Source organism: Malus sylvestris, chromosome 6, assembly GCF_916048215.2.
Source record: "Malus sylvestris chromosome 6, drMalSylv7.2, whole genome shotgun sequence".
Lineage (NCBI taxonomy): Eukaryota > Viridiplantae > Streptophyta > Magnoliopsida > Rosales > Rosaceae > Malus > Malus sylvestris.
The window spans coordinates 27,307,887-27,328,392 of NC_062265.1; the positions used below are offsets into that span (position 1 = coordinate 27,307,887).

General features: G+C 35.0%; 2 protein-coding genes and 1 pseudogene across 9 annotated transcripts; 2 read left to right on the forward strand and 1 right to left on the reverse strand.

Annotated features, from left to right (window-relative positions):
• Positions 1-78: 78 nt before the first annotated feature.
• LOC126626890 (SUMO-activating enzyme subunit 1A-like) lies at positions 79-3,513 on the reverse strand (annotated as a pseudogene).
• A 6,748-nt stretch (positions 3,514-10,261) lies between these two features.
• Positions 10,262-13,493, forward strand: LOC126626889 (squamosa promoter-binding-like protein 13A). Of its 2 annotated transcripts, none has more exons than XM_050296285.1 (4): positions 10,262-10,577; positions 11,034-11,576; positions 12,145-12,278; positions 12,648-13,493. In XM_050296285.1, exons 2-4 carry the CDS (start codon positions 11,149-11,151, stop codon positions 13,331-13,333), a joined length of 1,248 nt encoding a protein of 415 aa, XP_050152242.1. In that variant the 5' UTR covers positions 10,262-10,577; positions 11,034-11,148; the 3' UTR covers positions 13,334-13,493. The 2 variants fall into 2 exon arrangements, with proteins under 2 accessions (XP_050152242.1, XP_050152243.1); XM_050296286.1 differs by having other exon boundaries at positions 11,053-11,576.
• Positions 13,494-14,997: 1,504 nt separating this feature from the next.
• On the forward strand, positions 14,998-19,911 carry LOC126626894 (F-box/LRR-repeat protein At5g63520-like). 7 transcript variants are annotated; one of them, XM_050296296.1, is made up of 3 exons: positions 14,998-15,403; positions 15,526-15,634; positions 19,884-19,911. In XM_050296296.1, the coding sequence occupies exons 1-3, from the start codon at positions 15,152-15,154 to the stop codon at positions 19,901-19,903; spliced, it is 381 nt and encodes a 126-aa protein (XP_050152253.1). In that variant the 5' UTR covers positions 14,998-15,151; the 3' UTR covers positions 19,904-19,911. The 7 variants fall into 7 exon arrangements, 6 of the variants coding, with proteins under 6 accessions (XP_050152253.1, XP_050152252.1, XP_050152250.1 ...); XM_050296295.1 differs by lacking the exon at positions 19,884-19,911 and adding an exon at positions 18,561-18,820; XM_050296293.1 differs by lacking the exon at positions 19,884-19,911 and adding an exon at positions 17,238-17,309.
• Positions 19,912-20,506: the final 595 nt, after the last annotated feature.

The following is a 20,506-nucleotide window of genomic DNA, read 5'->3' on the forward strand; positions in this document are numbered from 1 at the left end:
ATATAGCTCCACTCTTGAATTTTCAATTTTCCCTTCAAAAGCTACAGCACCAAAAAAGCTACGCTCCATCGACTCGACTTTGTAGGGTCTGAAAATTTGGCTAATCAAATAAACAAACAAGTGAAAACATACATCCGAATCATTCAACGTAGAATACGTTTGAAACTACGTTATACGCAAGATCAGTATCCATGAAAAGGGGTCAACTCTCTTAAAATTCTATCACAGTATCACTAACAACCTGTTGCTGTATGATTGCAATTAGGTAGTCTCGTACTTCCCATGCTCTTTGAAATATCAAAGCTTTTCCTCTGCAAGGCTTCAAGGGTTCCCTGATACGTCCTCGATTATGCCCTTTCCATCCATAGCATCGAAGAAGAAGAAATTCTTGACAGGGTCTCCTTTCTCTGATATTGTCTTAATTACCTCCTGAGAAGTTAAATAACAAGATGTCAATATAAGGTAACCAACACTTCCACTGTAATTTTTTATGGGAAAGAAAATGGATAGGCGCAGCACCTGCCCAAGAATCCCTCCAATGATGGGACAAACCGGAGGAAACTCTCTTGTATCCGTCACCAATCTTTCCAGGAGCGCATTTGGAATATGAGACTCATTCAGTGACTGCAAATTTGTCACGAAAGCAAGCATAAGAAAATGCACAACACACAAACAATAACAATTCTAAGTACCCATACCTGTGCTTCACACAGTTCTTTTTTCAGCTTCAGAACAGCAGGAAGATCTGCAATCGATAACTCTCCAGGTTTACGTTGCTCGGCTTCTTCAAACCTTTCAATTACTGCAAGAAAGGTGAGGATAGTCTTGGTCAGTCTATTTATAAACGGATGGTAACCTATTCACACAAGATTTATAATGGATTAAGGGAAAAATCTTCTTAATGGGAAAATTCAAAATCATTTAACGTTAACCAATTTGTACAAGGTGTAGTAGAAGTAGAACCGCAACATCAAAGTGAGACTAATAAGAAAGCAGCAAATACAATGCACCCTATGAATGAGGCATTCCGGTGGTATTAAAATGATATCTGCATCACTCATCCCTTCAATAAAACATTGATCTCTGTTCAAGTTCAAAGTTAATCCTCTTTATCTTCACCATTTTGGTAATCATAATTCTTTTTAAATGTAATAATTTCACTTCTCATATAGCAAATTATAGCTTTGAAAACTTCATGGAAGTAGTCTCCAAGGCACCATCCCGCTTCCCTTTAGTAAAACAAAGAGTTTTCTTACCTACCTCTTATTGTATTGTTATATTTCTTTTACACAACTTCTTTCATAACAAGTAAAAATAATTAAATAACAATAATTAAACACACCTCGCATAGCAAAGTATTGCTTTGAGAATCTCCTGGGAAATGATTTCCAAGGTACCGAAATTGATTCCTGTAATGTAAGTTCCATATTATATGTCACGATTAGTACGCTAAATAATTACGATGCACACTACAGCACAATTTACATAAAAACAAATTATCGTTACCTTATGGGACATTGGTCAATATAATAAGCTATATTAGACAGATGGCAATCCTAAATACATGTTGTATGAACAAGGGTTAATACCACCGGAAAATATTAATCTTGTGGTCTTAATTTGATCAATCTTCTAAGAAGGTCCTATACTTAATTATCGCCAGATGGGAGGTAGGCATGAGCATGATATGAAATCTAAAAGAACATCATAAGAAAGAACATTGACCAACTAGTCATACCTCAAAGCTTGGATAATGTAGTTCGCATTCGATTGTTTCCTCATTTTTTTTCTGTCAAGAAAAACAAGAAAAAATTTACTCATGCTTCTGTCGTTACAGGTAGAGAATATAGGCTGGCAATGCTATACTTCTCCATGTACATGCAATCTAAAATTTCATAGCCCTTAGAAACCTTCTTGAAGTTCTAGCAATGATTCTATCAACTCATTAGACATAAAATGAACAATAAAACTGAGCAACTAAAAATAATGACATTAGAAAAGTCTGAGAAATCAAATAAGATGATCACCTTCGAATATTTATGGTGTTGCAGATCAACAAATATTTCACCACAGGAATCTCTACAATCAACTGTATAAAACGCTACACGCTTCGAGGACTTTCGGCATTTTTCATTGATCAATTTCTGCAAAAGAAGAATTGAGATGGAAAATAAGAATATGAATTCATTAACAACGGATGTTTCAAGAAGTTAAAATTAAACATCAAAGAGAAAGGGTATATGTAGTACCTTAGTTGTGAAGGAGCAACAGCTGACAACTACGACATCAAATTTACCATAGAACTCTGACCCAAAGCTTGACAAGTCACCTGTGAGATCAAGATGAAGTATATTCTTAATTTCTGTTCTCGCTTAACTTGGACGACTTATTACAAAGCATTATTTAACTAGTCAGCCTTAAGTGGGATAAAATTTCAAAGTCATGCAACTCAAACAAGATGTTGAGCTACACTATTAACCATTGGATTGCAATAACGGCGAACCAATAATATCGGGAAACAGTGGCATTAGAGGGCAACCTTTTTCAACAGAAACACGAACCATTGGATTGAAATCTTTCAGAGAATCACGGCAAAGCTCAGTCAGAGTTTTCCCAGCATACACATTTTCATCAGAAGGTATCAAAAAGTTGGCAGAAAGTGCGTCTTCGGTCACTACCCGATCATCCACCAGTGTCAAACTACCAACTCCGGCTAGGACAATGTTCTTGCAAAACTACCCACAAGAGAATAACAAGGTAACAAACATCACCACCCAAAGACAAATATATATATATGTGTGTGTGTGTGTGTGTGTGTGTGTGTAAAGGTGTTGAATTTACCTCGGCAATAGTTCCAGTAATTCCACAGACCAATACATGAGCTTTGCTAAGCCTAAAAAAATAGGGGGGAAAAGTTCAAGGCAAACAGTAGCTAAAAATTCTGAAGAAAAAAAAAATTAATTCATAACAATTATTCATGAAATACATATAAAAAAAAATGCTTACCTTCTTTGGGCACCAGCGCCCCAAACCCTAATTTGGCGATCGTAAAGTGCAGTCTCCTGCTCAGTCAACTCCTCGCCATCCATTCCCAAACACAACCTGAAATTTTGAAAATCAACAAAATAAAGTCCACATTTCTAACTCGAAAACTTCAGAGGAGAGAGAGAGAGAGAGAGAGAGAGAGAAACCCTAGAAAAACTGAGAATTTGAATTGCACAGAACAGTGACGAGTGGCCTCCGAAGCGAAACCCTAGAAAAACTGAGAATTTGAATTGCACAGAAGGACAGTGACGAGGGGCTTCCGATTGAACTTCGGGAATTTTGATTTTCGAGGCATATATTGGGACTTTTTTCGCTTTATTTTGACCCAACTTGGATTGGGCCTTTTCATTCGTCTTAGATTGGGCCCCATTTTTGGGTTCGTATGAAGTTACCCGTAAGATTTTGGTAGCCCAAACCGTTTGCTGGGGCCGACGAATTGGAGAGATTTGTCATGTCATCCGCTTTATAAGTGTGTATGTATCTCTCATCACGTGTCTGTGTGACAGATCCTTTTCAAAGGCAAGAGATTTTTCTTGACACTGTGGAAACAGATACAAGAAGAACAAGGATAGCTTGACCAGCTGGATAACTAGGAATTGTCACATAAAAAATATTTACGTAGTATCCGACTTCACGTAAGTACAATTTTTGAACCGCGCAACCAATTTTCTGTGTTAGGCAACCCCACTAAAATTTATTTCGCATAAAACATTTAATGAGATATGCAGATGCATGAATACACTCATATTTGGCATGCAAGATTTTCTCCAAAAACTCACATGTAAACAAAAACCAATAATGTTTGGTCACATCCATTTATTGTCCCATTTATTTTTTCCATTGGAAACTGACGATCATAGAAGAAAGTCTTTCATGTTATAGCATTAAATGCTACAAGTATTTGATGATCTAAATTGGTCTAAATTATTGTTTTTATTGCAGTCCAGTAAATTCAAATCATCTAATGCTCATAATATTTAACGCTACGTAACATGAAAGTTGAACCCGATAATACAGAGTATATGTTAAAGAAATTTTCTCTCCTGCACATGGGATGCACACATTCAAATTGATCATTGATTCATTGCACATACGAACTAATTTGAGTGGATTCATAACAAAACATGTTAGTCTCTGTCACACAGCGTTACAAGATAAGTTGTGGATTACATGCCTGTAAACATGGGAATTAGTAACAACTCCCTTGAAACAATATGATTCGTCTTTGCTTCCTCCACAGTGCACAATAGCTCCTTCAGTCCAGCTCCTGCAGCAAAACTACTGTTCGGGAAAATTCAAATCGAAACCTGCTGTGAATTTGTGAATATACAGCACTTGCTTCCTCCAAAATGCACGACAGTGCTTTTAGTCCCACTCCTGCAGTAAATTGTTCACGTAAAGCTGTGAATAGTTCCAAACTGCTGGTCGTGATCACAGTGAATGATGATAACTCAAAAAAATTTCACCTTGTTGGGTAAAATTACTGAATTATAATTACCTGCATATTGGTTAAAAACTTGCTTTGGGTTTCTTGGCATGGCGAGTGCCCTAATATATAGCTACCTCCTCGGTCGTCCAAGCACAAAATCCAGTGAAAAAAATGGAGAACTATGATCACATATATTTATTGATCAGAATTTCTAAGGGTTATTAAGGTATATCATGCGAAGTGTACATAGACCATGCATGATGCATGTATGGATACAAAAATATGATCAGCCAATGTTTATATTAATTCAGGTGTTATACATGGGGCTTTGAGTCCAAGAAACCTAAATAGTTTGTGTACCTTCCCATATTAAAGACTCGAGCTTTGTTCCGAATAACATGTTACGTGATTGGTTTGAAATGTGTATTCGTGGTATCCATATTTTTATTTATTTATTATTTTATCAAACAATAGAAGGGAGTTATTAATCAAGTCGAATAGCAATATTTACATCGATAGTTAGAATATTAAATAGAAAATCAGGAAACAATAACCCTCATCTATGAGATAACCCCTCTTCTGATTGACATACAAAGCCACCGAGTGATTGCAAGTGTGGGGCACAAAGGTAAACTCAATGGCATCCATTCGAGAAGCTAGTTTACAAATATCGAATAGGATGCACTCAACCATAGCTTCAGAGACCACAACTAGTTATTTTTCTTTTCTTATACAAACGATATTAGTTGAAAGATGGTAAAACTTTGAATACAGTAATAACGCTCTCTATTACTTGAATTACAAATTTCATGCATGGTATAGAGCCATGGGTATGAACGTGGCTCGGTCAATTCAACAATCACCAATCCTTATAATTGCAAAAGAATATTAACTAGGTTTAGAATGGTATGAAACATAAGTGGAGAAAAACGATTCCAATTAAGAATGTATGAACAACATCTATTTTGAAGGCATTGTTAAAACTAAAACCACTTTTTTGTTTTTTATCCTTCAAAAATTAAAAACCTTTTGCAAGCCGTGTTTAAAATATCCACGAAATTGTTGATATTTTTGTCGATATGAAAAGGGGTGAAATGCAAACTTCACCCTATGTCGGCAAAATTTAGGAAACTCAATGAATATCAACTAAATCTGAATAAGTTGATATACCCACCCCATTGCAAATTTTTTATAATTTCAGTAGAAGGCAACCGATATCAATATATACATCAATATTTTCATAAATTGCATATCAAATATTTTCACTTGTTTCTAAGTTGGTTGTAACTCAACTGATTAAGAGCATGCACTTTGCACCAGATTTTTTGTGTTTGAATCTCCCTTTTTAAATATATTTAGTCTTAGATTATCATATCGTTTGTACAAAAAAAAAAACTATAAATCTTTCGGTGTTATTAGCACTCCAAAATTTTTATTGTACACTCCAAACTTAGAAAGAAAAATACACTCGTGAGTAGTGTCCAATTAAATCTCCAAAATACAGATAACAATTTCCGAAAATAAAGAATTTTAAAAGGAGGTGTCATGACACAAATTTAGACGTTGGATCTTTAAAATGAAAATAAAATAAAAATTACACAGTATACTGGTGGTTTATTCCTATCTCATTCTCTATGTCCTTCATAACATATTCCTCAGATTTCAAAGATTTTGGCCCTAAAAACAAATAGTAAGCAAGAAATTCCGAAATTGAGTTGTCCACATATGACGGATAATATGAGCATGTCGACGTCGAGCTAGCTAATATACATTTTTTATGTTAAAAAATTTAGCATTTGCTAATTAGTGAAATGACATCTTGTACCGGCTCTAGAATTCACGACGAAACTTGACACACAAAATTTTATGTGACTCACGAATCCTATGCTGTCTGTCTAAATCCGGAATCTCGCCAAATCTTCTTTGTGAGGATTTTAAGAATTTGTAAATCGTGTTCGGTCATCGTATATTGTGCAGTCAAAAATTATTTTAAATATTTTTATTTAAAATTCAACACAAACCGTACCTGACAAAAACATATTATACGATGTACGATAAACGGACACGATTTACGAATTTTCAAAATTCTCATAAAAAAACTGAAGATAATCCTGTTGGGGTCCGTCAAGATTTTCGTATAAATGTGTCAATCATGTTCGTGTAGATGATGTACTTTGAGATTGGTGACAAAATCAATATGACTTCATGGTAGCATGGCACGCCATGGTGCCGACAACTGAAAACTACACTTCAGAATTGTTTTTTCTTCGAGGTGATGGGAGGTAGAGAAGGAAATGGAATTACTTTACGTTCTTTGATACATTACCGTGTCATTTTAAATTAACAAAATTAATGTAATTTGACGTTTATTGGTTTAAGATGCTACGATTGCATACTAAAAGAATCTCTCTCAAGCGAGCGTTATGTGACATCTTAATCAAATAATATAGTACGACTACGTTGAACACGTTTCATACCAGTTGCTTTCCTCTAAAAAGGAAGGTGGGTAAGGCGACGCATGACGAGTAATTTTCAGCCTACTCTCTAATATCTATGAAGAAACCATTTCACCAGAAAAATCTCGATGAAGAAACCTTTCTTCTCCTACTGACAAAGAGTTTGGACCCACGGACAGTGTCAATACAGCTGCCCACACTGACTTTTTTGGTTGTTGCAGATTTAAAGGATTTGTCTCGCTGCTAGAGCATGACTTTTTCACCCTTCAATAATTTACACATATCACACCTTTTTTCATTCGAGTCATGATGCTGGTAATTTTTTTTTTATAAATCATTTGTAAAAATCATAAAAATTGTATTAGAACTCCCACTATAAGTTTTTAAAGAGACTTATCGTATATTCTGACTCTCGAAGCCTCCCCTCATTCTAAACTTTTTTGTACCGAAAAAAATTTATTAACTCCTTATTGGCCTTTCTTTAAATTAATAAATAAAAAGAAAAAAATCACTTAGTACTACAATTACCGATTTTTTTTTTTACTTATAAGTGAAATGTTTAAAATTCAAATATGATTAATGACGATATTTATTTTTATTTGTAAGTAAAGGGTTTAGAGTAGATACATTGTTGTACAAGTATGATATACCTCCAATTATTATACTAATGTTGCTTTCCCGGGGAAAAATTGTATGGTGATGAATATTCCACAAATCATATATTTTCATCTTCACACTTAAACAGTTACGCATGTAGCAATTTACTCTTTTACATCTAAGTTTTTTCTTACATTTTTTGTTCTATATTTAAGATATTTTTTTATTTAAATAAACTAAAGAAATAAGGGAAGAAAAAACTACCCAGGTAGTTTTACATCTAAATTTTTTCTTGCATTTTTTGTTTTATATTTAGAATTTTATTAATTAAAATTGTTATATATATTTTTTATATTTAATATATATATATATATAGTCAGACAAAAAAGGTAAAACATTCATAATTTCAAAATTACCCCTCTCTAATTAAATTTTTATAAAATTAGACTATAATCATATTTCTCAAATTAGCCATATTGCTCAAATTATTTCATAAAATTAGACTATTATCAAACTATACCTGGTCATACTTCTATTTTTCATGAAATTAGCAAAAATAGTAAATCAGATTGACATAACTCATAGAAATTTGAAATCAATATGAGTGGTTCCTGACACCATCAATCATTTTGGTTATTCTGTGAAAATTTCTGTTAAATAAGGACCAAAATGACAAAATACCTCAATTTAATAAACAATGCGCCAAAATAATTTGACAAAAATTGAGTATTTTTATCATTTCACCCTTATTTAACGAATATTTTTTACGGAATTACCAAAATAATTAATGATGAACAAACTAATAAACTAGTACTATCGATTTTAAATCTCAATTTCTAAAATAAGAAATCATAACAATTTCAGGACTGCTGTACCTAAAAAAAAATCGAGAAATTTAGGTCAGGAGTTATATTTTGGGCCATGAAAATCAAAGTTGGAGGTGAAGTTTTTGGAGTCCGACTCTGACAGCGCCTACCTTCCCTTCTCTCTTTCCTTCCATGGGCCTTCAAAGATGCACAATGATTACATTTATATTTAAGTCTCACGCGCTCGGCTAGCAAGAAGCGAAACTCCTCAAAAGTCCAAGGACCTAATATTTCTAGCTATTTGGTTGTCAAATTTCCAAGGACCACAACCATTACCATGTTTGAAATTTCGAAGACAAAGAGTAATAGGAACATAACGAGAAAAATATGTTATTTACATCACATTGTAACGCCTCTTTCTTATATAAAAATTTTGAGAATCACAGCGTGTGGCCGGATAATACTCAAATGCATTGAGACTTGTTTCTTTATGAGAGTGTTGATTATCCAACTCGTATTAGTGAACAATGGCAATACATCTATTAAAAGGTGTTCCAATATGCGGTTCAAAAATGTGTTCGCTTTAGCGGTCTGCGATAATGGAAATTAACCTAAGCGATCAGGTTGAGTAAGAAAATATGTTATGATTGCACGGAAATTAGTTGATTTTAATTTATCAATTAGATACCAAAGTCTCAAAAAGCCCAAAATTATTCATGTCCATGGAATCCATTACATTGGTGAAATTCTTCATTGTCAATTTTGTCAATATGAATGCAACAAACCCAACCATTCGATATCATTGGTATGGCACACACAAATAGACAAAGAGAATTTGAATATTATACCTTTGGCTAATTGACTCCCTGACCTGAAATTGATGTAAAGTACTAATGTAGTTAATCAAATTCAATTGGAAATGTGATTCATGCCCAAAACTTGTCCCACATTTTGCATGTTTTGCTCTCGATGTCTTACTCCTAAATCTTTCTCCTCTTATTCGAGAGATTTTTTAGTGTGCTCGGAACACGGGTAGACCAATTATATAAAGACATATGATGTTTCATCCTACTTTATAGACTCATTGAAAAATCTCTCCTCTTATTCTTCTTCTTCACCACTTAACATAACATGGAAAGCCCCTTCCCTTAATGTCCCAAGACAGGTCGATACTAATCTAGTTATTTTATGGGAATCTTAACGAAAAACTCTCGGTACTGTTAACTTTAACGAAAAACCACATTTCTATACTAAAAATCAATCATGGTACTATTCACTTTACCCTATATTTTGTCCTTGTAGTTAAAATCAAAGTTTTTAAACAATTTTCATTAATTTTCCTTTATTTTATTTATGTTTTGGTAATTAAGGTAGACAATTATTAATCCAAGCTATTAAGGGACCCATTTATCACAACCCTAGCGACAGACAGCCCAGCAAAAGTCTTGCATAAATTTTTCTAAAGTTTCAATTCAAATGAAAGCAAAGCATTGGAATTTTAGTGCTTTAGGCTTCATCTTGAGAGACTTACTTGGATCAGGTACGTAACTGGAATAGTATTTCAAGATAATATCGTATAGTTGTGTAAGAAAGTAAAAGCGTACGACTAATGTTATTACCTTAAGAATATTAAGACAACGATGTATCCGCTGTAATTAAACCTTGAACGAAAAAGTTGAATGTGGGGTGTGAGTTTCCCACTCGCCATGAGAGGGGCGTGGGGTGCACAAGAGGGGTTTGAACTTTGAAGTAAAAGGAACCCAAAAGGAAGGACATGCCATGAAATGTGAAACACAATGCCACATGGGTTGTCCTGAGCATCCATCCTTGTACTTCTTTTTCTTTGGTTTGTGAAAGTCTGAAAGCTACAAGCAAACTGTCGCTATTTTCTCTTCTCTCCTCCCTCACCAAAATTTCATACAAACCCTAAAATGGACAAAAAGAAATATTTTAATAAAGCTCAAGTGAGACTGGCCCCTTCTTTGTAGTGCCTCTCTCTCTCTCTCTCTCTCTCTCTCTACTTTCTCTTCAGTGTGTGTTGTGCAGCAGATACCTCCAATGGTATTTTGCAGACGGGTACAATAAGTGATTCTTCACTTCCTAACTACACACTCCCAACTAATCAATTTTTAAGCTTTAGCTTTATATTTTATTTCCTTTACTACCCACTTTATTGGTTATTAATGCAATCCATGTCAGTGAATAAATGGCTGGAAAACCATACTTCTTCTGCACCACTTATCTGTAAGTTTACTCTCTCTCTCCTCCTCCTCTCTCACTCTCTCTTTGTTCGTTTGTTTTTATTTATTTGTTTAATAATGGTCTAAAATAGTAAAGTTTTCCATCTTCTTAGCTTCCCAAATTCTTGGGAAAACACTGCTTCCATATCATTAATTTATTGGAAAGAACAGAAGTCTCTGACTTTCTAGTCTGGGGTTCTAAAAAATTGCAATGTCCAGAGCTGCATTTCTTGCTTTCCTTCTTTGTGTTTTCTTTGTTAAGTAGTCAATTCTTCTTAATTCTGCATGTTGCTGTTTTATATGATGTAATACATTAATACCCTTTTGAATTTGAGAGTCCATAAGCTAATCCGGAACTAAATCTTTGCATAATTTGATTTCTGATGTGGTTAATTTTGGTAATTTTAATCTGTTCATGTTGTTTGTTGTGTGAATTTTTGAAATTGCATTCTTATTAAAGGTGTTACAATTACAAACAGCAAGATAGAAGCTTAATTGAGGGGGGTTGAGGGAGGGAGGGTGGGGAAAGCAAAAAGGAGTAGTCAGAACAAGCAGCTTTTGAAATAAGTGCTTTTATGGACTGGAACTTGAAAGCAGCTTCTTGGGATTTGCCTGAACTAGAACAAGGAACCTTTTCTAACTTAGACACTACAGTTGATGGGTCTAGCAGCTTTGGAGATCATAGGACTTTCAAAGGCAGCAACTTTTCGGTTGATTTGAAGCTTGGTCAGTTGGGTGGCTCTGGGAATAATGAGCTGGTGGGTATGCTGGAGGAGCCAGGTGGTCTGAAAACTACCTCATCATCTCCTTCTGGACCATTAAAGAGGTCTAGAGCGGCTTACGGTGGATCTCAGATGGTTTCATGCCTCGTTGATGGATGCAATTCGGACCTTAGTACTTGTAGGGATTACCATCGGCGGCATAAGGTCTGTGAGCTACATTCAAAGACTCCTCAGGTCACTATTAACGGTAACAAGCAACGATTTTGCCAGCAGTGTAGCAGGTATGAGATTTGATGAATGTTTCATTTGCATATTTTGAATAACGATCATCCGAAATTATTCTCAATTGGAGTTTGTTCATCCATCTTGCATTCTGCTGCCTTAATGGATCATCATGTAGTTTTGTTTAGTGCTATAATTGTGGAGACATCACATAAAAAGTGCATATTTAAGGCCATCTTATGTTTCCGCAATGCTTCATTGAATTCGTTTAGTGCGCCGATCCCTGTTACTTATGAGATAAAGGTTAAGCTAGTTGATCAGTGTTGTTTCGAAGGATCCTCATACAGAATTGCCACTATACTGAGCTGAAATTTTCTTTCCAGCCACTTACTTGCTTCGATTTAGAACAAATTGCACATCCTTTTTGTTAACTCCAAATTTTAGCTGGACTCTTGTATTGTGTGTATTATTTTTTTTATGGAACTTCAGTGATAAGCTAGCAAATGTTTCAACTTATATGTGCGTATTCGATAGCTTCATTCGCATGAGTTATTCCCTCTGTTTTGAGCCAGGATCCTGGCAAGATCAAGTCCCTTACGTGAGCTTTTTTTTTTTTTCTTTCTGAAGGTTCCATGCTCCGGAGGAATTTGATGAGGGAAAGAGAAGTTGCAGGAAACGTCTTGATGGACACAACCGGCGGCGAAGGAAGCCTCAACCAGAACCCTTGTCACGCCCGGGAAGTTTTCTGTCCAGTTACCAAGGTTAGCTGCAACCTTTGTTTGTGGGGAAGTAGTTTATCAAAATTAAAGCTGTGAAAGCAGGCATTTTATTTGAACATCCACTTGGTTGAGTGCTTCATCAACTATGTGTGGTGGTCCTGCCACAGTTGATGATCTAGTGGCCACTAGCAGATCCTTCTCTTCAAATCATTTTTTTTAAGATTCTTCGGAACTATTAATCTTCCTGTCAGGTGCTGCTTAATTTCTCTGCTGTCACTAAACTGATCATAAATCACAACCTTGTATGAGTGTTTAAATTGAACTTTCGCACGAACGGATGCTGAGAGGGTAAGCTGAGAAAAAACCAATGTGGATTTATTGCACTAAAATTTGATTTTCCACTTGTTGCAGGTACACAATTGTTACCATTCTCTAGTTCACTTGTATACCCCTCCACCAATGTCATAAACCCTACCTGGGCCACCGGCATTGTCAAAACTGAGCCAGATCCCGGGGTTCATAACCTCCAACTGCCATTGATCGATAAGCAAAACATGTTCCTTGGGTCCTCAGTCAGCACTAGCAGCAGCGGTTACAAGGGAGGAAAGCAGTTCTCACTCTTCCAGAGCAGCAACAGCTCTCCACTCCACCACAACCACCAAACCTCTCATCATCATGGCACTTCTGTCTGCCAACCCCTTCTCAACACCATTTCATTCTCCGAAACTGCTAGTGGTGGTGGTGGGACAACAAAGAGCAAGATGTTTTGTGACGGGTTAACAACTCAAATCCATGATTCGGACTGTGCTCTCTCTCTTCTGTCATCACCGCAGACGCAGCAGACATCTGAAATAGGTTTGAGACACACAGTGCAGCAGCCTAATTCAATCTCTCTGATGCAACAACGACTAGGCCCCAACGGTCTACGCAGAAACAACAGTTCCATGGAGCCCATGGATTCAGTTATGGTCTCCAATGGAAGTGGTGATGCAAATGTCCATTGCCCTGGAATGTTTCGGTTAATCTCTGATGGTTCTCAGGGCAATGGGAATCAACACCATCAATCCCCTCAAACACTTCCTTTTCATTGGCAGTAGCAAAAATTATTTGCAGGATTTCCAGATCAGTTGTTGCAGAGTGGAAGTTAGAACCTCTTTGTATGATTTTAGATGCCTTTTCTTTTGTTCGTGTAAACATAAGTATACCATTTATTTATACACTCTTCAACTATGATTAATTATATGGGCTCCTTATTAATCGTGATGGACAAAAATGCTTTTGCATTCACAATTTCTTAACCTTGCAATCACTGTTGTGCAAAATTTAAATGGTGGTTTTTTTAAAGGGAGGCGTTATTGGCATTTAAAAACAAAAATCAAGAGACTAATTTTAAGAATATTTTCTTTCTTATATTTCTAGAGAAATGATAAACACGCATCATTTTTTTCTTTTTATACTAATCATATCCGTTGTTTTCTTTGATTTATTCACTCCAATGGTTAGAAATAAAGAGAGGTGTATAAGATGTTAAAAATAATTGTGAAAATTTCTAGATGCCTTGAGTGAATAGTTGTTGCCATTAATGTGTTTATTTAGTAATATGATTGAGTAAACTTAGAGTAGGGTCCCAATAGGTTTTGGAGATCAAACCTTTATAGAGTTTGTATTACTTTTAAGGCAAGAATGCCCATCATGATTAGTATAAATAAAGGTAAAACATCAGGGGGTGACCATACAATTCTCAAACACCTTGGCCCTTCTTTCTCTCGGTCGTCCTTGTCTCTCACCCTTCTCAAAGTTAGTATTACAACACGTTATCAGGATGAAATGTCTCTCTTTGCGAGAAGGAGAGATCCCCGAAAGAAACCTCACGAAAGCTTTTCACCATCTTCATCAACATCCAAGAAATTATAAACCCTATCTCTTTGGTTTCAAGTTATTTTAGGCTATGAATACTATGATTATTGTTCTACGCTATATGCATTTTATATGTTGATCTAGATGTGTGGGTATATCAAAAAATAAAATAAAGAAAAGGATTCCTAAACCCTAAATTGCAGAAGTTGATAAAAACATGCCAAGTCCAAATCTTAAATGCCTAAAGCACATAAATCATTCATAATACACCTAAGGAAGCTCCAATAATTACATGTTTTTAGAATTTCGTTATTGTAATTCGCAATGGTTGTGCTATTAGCACTTAAATATCATGTAATTACATTTATGTTCAAATCTTAAGCATAATATGAGCTTAAAATTAAATTATTTGTGTGGAACAAAGGATTTAAACACAAGTCTAAAAGAACAATTACTATTTAACTAGGTTTTAACATTTCTGTCAAAACCGACATACGAGTTAAAAACAACTCAGTGAGTCTAGATTCAATTATTACGTTATCAGACGTCCGTGACGAAAAAGACAGACGACTTTTTAAAGAATTCAATATGACCAGATACGGATTAATTGTGTTTCTAATATTTAGGTAAAAACCGACAAACTATTTTAAGACAAAATTTGCCATAATTGAATATAGATATGATTATAGTAGAATCACAGGTAAACACCGCATTGGAGCGCACAATCTGAATTGTACATCAATGTAGGCTTCACATGAATGTACGACTAAGATTAACTCTATAACACGCTGACGACGCTCATTCGTAACGTACTGCTCACACCGAAATGGTAAATTCAGAGAATCCAAAACCCCATTAAATTTATGCTTTTCCTTGTTGGCTCCACATGTAATAGAATGTTTTCTTGGATTGATCTCTTTCCCAGAGTAGATAGAAAAGTCTCTGGTGTTCATGCAAAAAAGAACCACCTTTTGATGATTAACTCAAAATAAAACGCCTATAAAGAGGATGTCCCTCTACCACTATCACCACAGAACAGAGCTACTCAAAACAAAATCATGTTCTGTTCTCATAGACAAAGCAGAGGTGGTAAGGGTAATTCGATGGCGGTTGAACAACTGAAAATTGGTCGTGAACAAGGAGTGTTTTCTCGGGTCGACGACGAAATTTTGCAGAGCATTCTGGGGAGGCTACCGGGGGTTGAGTTCTCATCAGCAGTCGGCGTCAACACAAATTGGAACAAGAACTTTGGCCAAATGCTCTCTCGACCCAAATTTTCTTCTGCCCTTTCTCTTAACCCCGACCTGCACGTATGTCTTTAAATACTCTGTTTTACTAAATGCTCTGTTTTCCTTAAATACTCTGTTTTCTTAAAATTCTTTGTTTCCTTAAATGCTCTGTTTTTTTAAACCCTGGTTGTTCATTTTTGAAGAATGCGATAGATGAAGTTCTTGACGAGGTTTTCTCTAAAGCCAATTTGATTGGACTTCATTGTCGCATACATTGGAACAAATTTCAGCTTGGAAGAAACTCAGCAACTTGTAAATTTTAGTTTTTTTTAGCCTTTTTTTTTTGTTAGTTTTTTTTTAATTTTTTTTAATTTTTTATTAATTGTTATGGCATCAACAAGCAGATCACTGAGAAAATAGGTTGTGGAGTTCCAATCATTACCAACAGAACTATGGGATTAATCGGCACTGATGTCCAAGCTCATAATCTGAACGAGGCATGTTCTTAATTTTATGAAAATTTTAAAGTTTGGTTAATAACATTTGGGCACCAATTAAGATCATGTTGTTGAACATTGTAATGTTTGTGTAGGTGAACTGGGCTCAGGGTAATTCTGCACGGAACGCAGAAACGATCCACCGAGGCATTGTCGTCTCGGTTGGATATGTGCCCGGCTTGAGAGTTGAAGTATTCCCCCAACCGAGTCCAAGACATGTGAGCTTTGTTGCAATGCTAAGATCAATGTTTCTTTTTATTCAATCCAATTGTTAGAAATAAAGTGAGGTGTATAAGATGTTAAAAATAATTGTGAAAATTTCTAGATGTCTTGAGTGAAGAATTGTTGTCATTAATGTGTTTATTTAGTAATATGATTGTGTAAACTTAGAGTAGGGTCCCAATAGGCTTTGGAGATCAAATCTTTATAGAGTTTGTATTACTTTTAAGGCAAGAATGCCCATCATGATTAGTGTAAATAAAGGTAAAACATCATGGGGTGACCATACAATTCTCAAACACCTTGGCCCTTCTTTCTCTCGGTCGTCCTTGTCTCTCACCCTTCTCAAAGTTAGTATTACAACACGTTATCAACACGAAATGTCTCTCTTTGCGAGAAGGAGAGATCTCTGAAAGAAACCTTGCGAAAGCTTTTGACCATCTTCATCAACATCCAAGAAATACTAAACCCTAATCTCTTTGGTTTCAAGTTATTTTATGCTATGAATACTATGATTATTGCTCCACGCTATATGCATTTTATATGTTGATCTATATGTGTGGGTATATCAAAAAAGAAAAAAGAAAAGGATTCCAAAACACTAAATTGCAGAAGTTGATAAAAACATGCCAATTCCAAATCTTAAATGCCTAAAGCACATAAATCATTCATAATACACCTAAGTAAGCTCCAATAATCACATGTTTTTAGAGTTTCTTTTTTGTAATTCGAAATGATTGTGCTATTAACACTTAAGTATCATGTAATTACGTTTATTTTCAAATCTTAAGCATAATATGAGCTTAAAATTAAATTATTTGTGTGGAACAAAGGATTTAAACACAAGCCTATAAGAACAATTACTATTTAACTGGGTTTTAACAATTCTGTCAAAACCAACATATGAGTTAAAAACAACTCAATGAGTCTAGATTCGATTATTACGTTATCAAACATCCGTGACTAACAACACTTAAGTATCATGTAATTACGTTTATGTTCAAATTTTAAGCCTAATATGAGCTTAAAATTAAATTATTTGTGTGGAACAATTTGAACCGTACTTCAATCGGCACTGATGTTGAAACTCATAATCTGAACGAGGCATGTTCTTAATTTTATGAAAATTTTAAAGTTTGGTTAATAACATTTGGGCACCAATTAAGATCATGTTGTTGAACATTGTAATGTTTGTGTAGGTGAACTGGGCTCAGGGTAATTCTGCACGGAACGCAGAAACGATCCACCGAGGCATTGTCGTCTCGGTTGGATATGTGCCCAACTTGAGAGTTGAAGTATTCCCCCAACCAAGTCCAAGACATGTGAGCTTTGTTGCAATGCTAAGATCAATGTTTCTTTTTATTCAATCCAATTGTTAGAAATAAAGTGAGGTGTATAAGATGTTAAAAATAATTGTGAAAATTTCTAGATGTCTTGAGTGAAGAATTGTTGTCATTAATGTGTTTATTTAGTAATATGATTGTGTAAACTTATAGTAGGGTCCCAATAGGCTTTGGAGATCAAATCTTTATAGAGTTTGTATTACTTTTAAGGCAAGAATGCCCATCATGATTAGTGTAAATAAAGGTAAAACATCAGGGGGTGACCATACAATTCTTAAACACCTTGGCCCTTCTTTCTCTCGGTCGTCCTTGTCTCTCACCCTTCTCAAAGTTAGTATTACAACACGTTATCAACACAAAATGTCTCTCTTTGCGAGAAGGAGAGATCTCTGAAAGAAACCTTGCGAAAGCTTTTCACCATCTTCATCAACATCCAAGAAATACTAAACCCTAATCTCTTTGGTTTCAAGTTATTTTATGCTATGAATACTATGATTATTGCTCCACGCTATATGCATTTTATATGTTGATCTATATGTGTGGGTATATCAAAAAAGAAAAAAGAAAAGGATTCCAAAACACTAAATTGCAGAAGTTGATAAAAACATGCCAATTCCAAATCTTAAATGCCTAAAGCACATAAATCATTCATAATACACCTAAGTAAGCTCCAATAATCACATGTTTTTAGAGTTTCTTTTTTGTAATTCGAAATGATTGTGCTATTAACACTTAAGTATCATGTAATTACGTTTATGTTCAAATCTTAAGCATAATATGAGCTTAAAATTAAATTATTTGTGTGGAACAAAGGATTTAAACACAAGCCTATAAGAACAATTACTATTTAACTGGGTTTTAACAATTCTGTCAAAACCAACATATGAGTTAAAAACAACTCAGTGAGTCTAGATTCGATTATTACGTTATCAAACATCCGTGACTAACAACACTTAAGTATCATGTAATTACGTTTATGTTCAAATTTTAAGCATAATATGAGCTTAAAATTAAATTATTTGTGTGGAACAATCTGAACCGTACATCAATCGACACTGATGTTGAAACTCATAATTTGAACGAGGCATGTTCTTAATTTTATGAAAATTTTAAAGTTTGGTTAATAACATTTGGGCACCAATTAAGATCATGTTGTTGAACATTGTAATGTTTGTGTAGGTGAACTGGGCTCAGGGTAATTCTGCACGGAACGCATAAACGATCCATCGAGGAATTGTCGTCTCGGTTGGATATGTGCCCGGCTTGAGAGTTGAAGTATTCCCCCAACCGAGTCCAAGACATGTGAGCTTTGTTGCAATGCTAAGATCAATGTTTCTTTTTATTCAATCCAATTGTTAGAAATAAAGTGAGGTGTATAAGATGTTAAAAATAATTGTGAAAATTTCTAGATGTCTTGAGTGAAGAATTGTTGTCATTAATGTGTTTATGTAGTAATATGATTGTGTAAACTTAGAGTAGGGTCCCAATAGGCTTTGGAGATCAAATCTTTATAGAGTTTGTAATACTTTTAAGGCAAGAATGCCCATCATGATTAGTGTAAATAAAGGTAAAACATCAGGGGGTGACCATACAATTCTCAAACACCTTGGCCCTTCTTTCTCTCGGTCGTCCTTGTCTCTCACCCTTCTCAAAGTTAGTATTACAACACGTTATCAACACGAAATGTCTCTCTTTGCGAGAAGGAGAGATCTTCGAAAGAAAACTTGCGAAAGCTTTTCACCATCTTCATCAACATCCAAGAAATACTAAACCCTAATCTCTTTGGTTTCAAGTTATTTTATGCTATGAATACTATGATTATTGTTCTACGCTATATGCATTTTATATGTTGATCTATATGTGTGGGTATATCAAAAAAGAAAAAAGAAAAGGATTCCAAAACACTAAATTGCAGAAGTTGATAAAAACATGCCAATTCCAAATCTTAAATGCCTAAAGCACATAAATCATTCATAATACACCTAAATAAGCTCCAATAATCACATGTTTTTAGAGTTTCTTTTTTGTAATTCGAAATGATTGTGCTATTAACACTTAAGTATCATGTAATTACGTTTATGTTCAAATCTTAAGCATAATATGAGCTTAAAATTAAATTATTTGTGTGGAACAAAGGATTTAAACACAAGCCTATAAGAACAATTACTATTTAACTGGGTTTTAACAATTCTGTCAAAACCAACATATGAGTTAAAAACAACTCAGTGAGTCTAGATTCGATTATTACGTTATCAAACATCCGTGACTAACAACACTTAAGTATCATGTAATTACATTTATGTTCAAATTTTAAGCATAATATGAGCTTAAAATTAAATTATTTGTGTGGAACAATCTGAACCGTACATCAATCGACACTGATGTCGAAACTCATAATCTGAACGAGGCATGTTCTTAATTTTATGAAAATTTTAAAGTTTGGTTAATAACATTTGGGCACCAATTAAGATCATGTTGTTGAACATTGTAATGTTTGTGTAGGTGAACTGGGCTCAGGGTAATTCTGCACGGAACACAGAAACGATCCACCGAGGCATTGTCGTCTCGGTTGGATATGTGCCCTGCTTGAAAGTTGAAGTATTCCCCCTACCGAGTCCAGGACATGTGAGCTTTGTTGCAATGCTAAGATCAGTGTTTCCTTTTATTCCATTTTTTCAATTTGTTTTGTGAAGAGCAATTGCATGACATGGAGAGTGTTTGCTACTCAGGCGCCGCACTTGCTTATGATGGAGCATTTTGTGAGGGATATTCAGAACTATTCCGCCTTCATGTATGATGATGTTCGGGGTAAGTTGGTATTCTGTCATCTGGTTTTTATAGGCTAAAAATGCACAACTTGGTTATCTTTTCTTTCTTTGAACTCGGTTTCTTCCTTTCCATTGATGATTTTTGACACGGTTGATCTAGGATAAAAATGTTGACATGAACTTGGTTGTCACAGCACTCGGTGAGTACTTTTTTCTTCTCTGATACCGCTATTGGATGTGAAAATAAAGAACCTAGAATAATAAGTTTCGAAAAGAAAAACGAAGTTGCAGCTGAGAGAGCTCGAGTTTTTGCTGCAAAATCGTGAAGTATCCATCTGTGCATCATGCATTTTAATG

Coding starts and splice junctions, on each gene's coding strand:
- LOC126626894 (XM_050296291.1), top strand. CDS start 15,152: ATGTTCTGTTCTCATAGACAAAGCAGAGGTGGTAAGGGTAATTCGATG. Junction 15,404..15,726: donor CTCTTAACCCCGACCTGCAC/GTATGTCTTTAA, acceptor ATCAACAAGCAG/ATCACTGAGAAAATAGGTTG. Junction 15,820..15,914: donor AAGCTCATAATCTGAACGAG/GCATGTTCTTAA, acceptor ATGTTTGTGTAG/GTGAACTGGGCTCAGGGTAA.
- LOC126626889 (XM_050296285.1), top strand. CDS start 11,149: ATGGACTGGAACTTGAAAGCAGCTTCTTGGGATTTGCCTGAACTAGAA. Junction 11,577..12,144: donor TTTTGCCAGCAGTGTAGCAG/GTATGAGATTTG, acceptor TTCTTTCTGAAG/GTTCCATGCTCCGGAGGAAT. Junction 12,279..12,647: donor TTTTCTGTCCAGTTACCAAG/GTTAGCTGCAAC, acceptor CACTTGTTGCAG/GTACACAATTGTTACCATTC.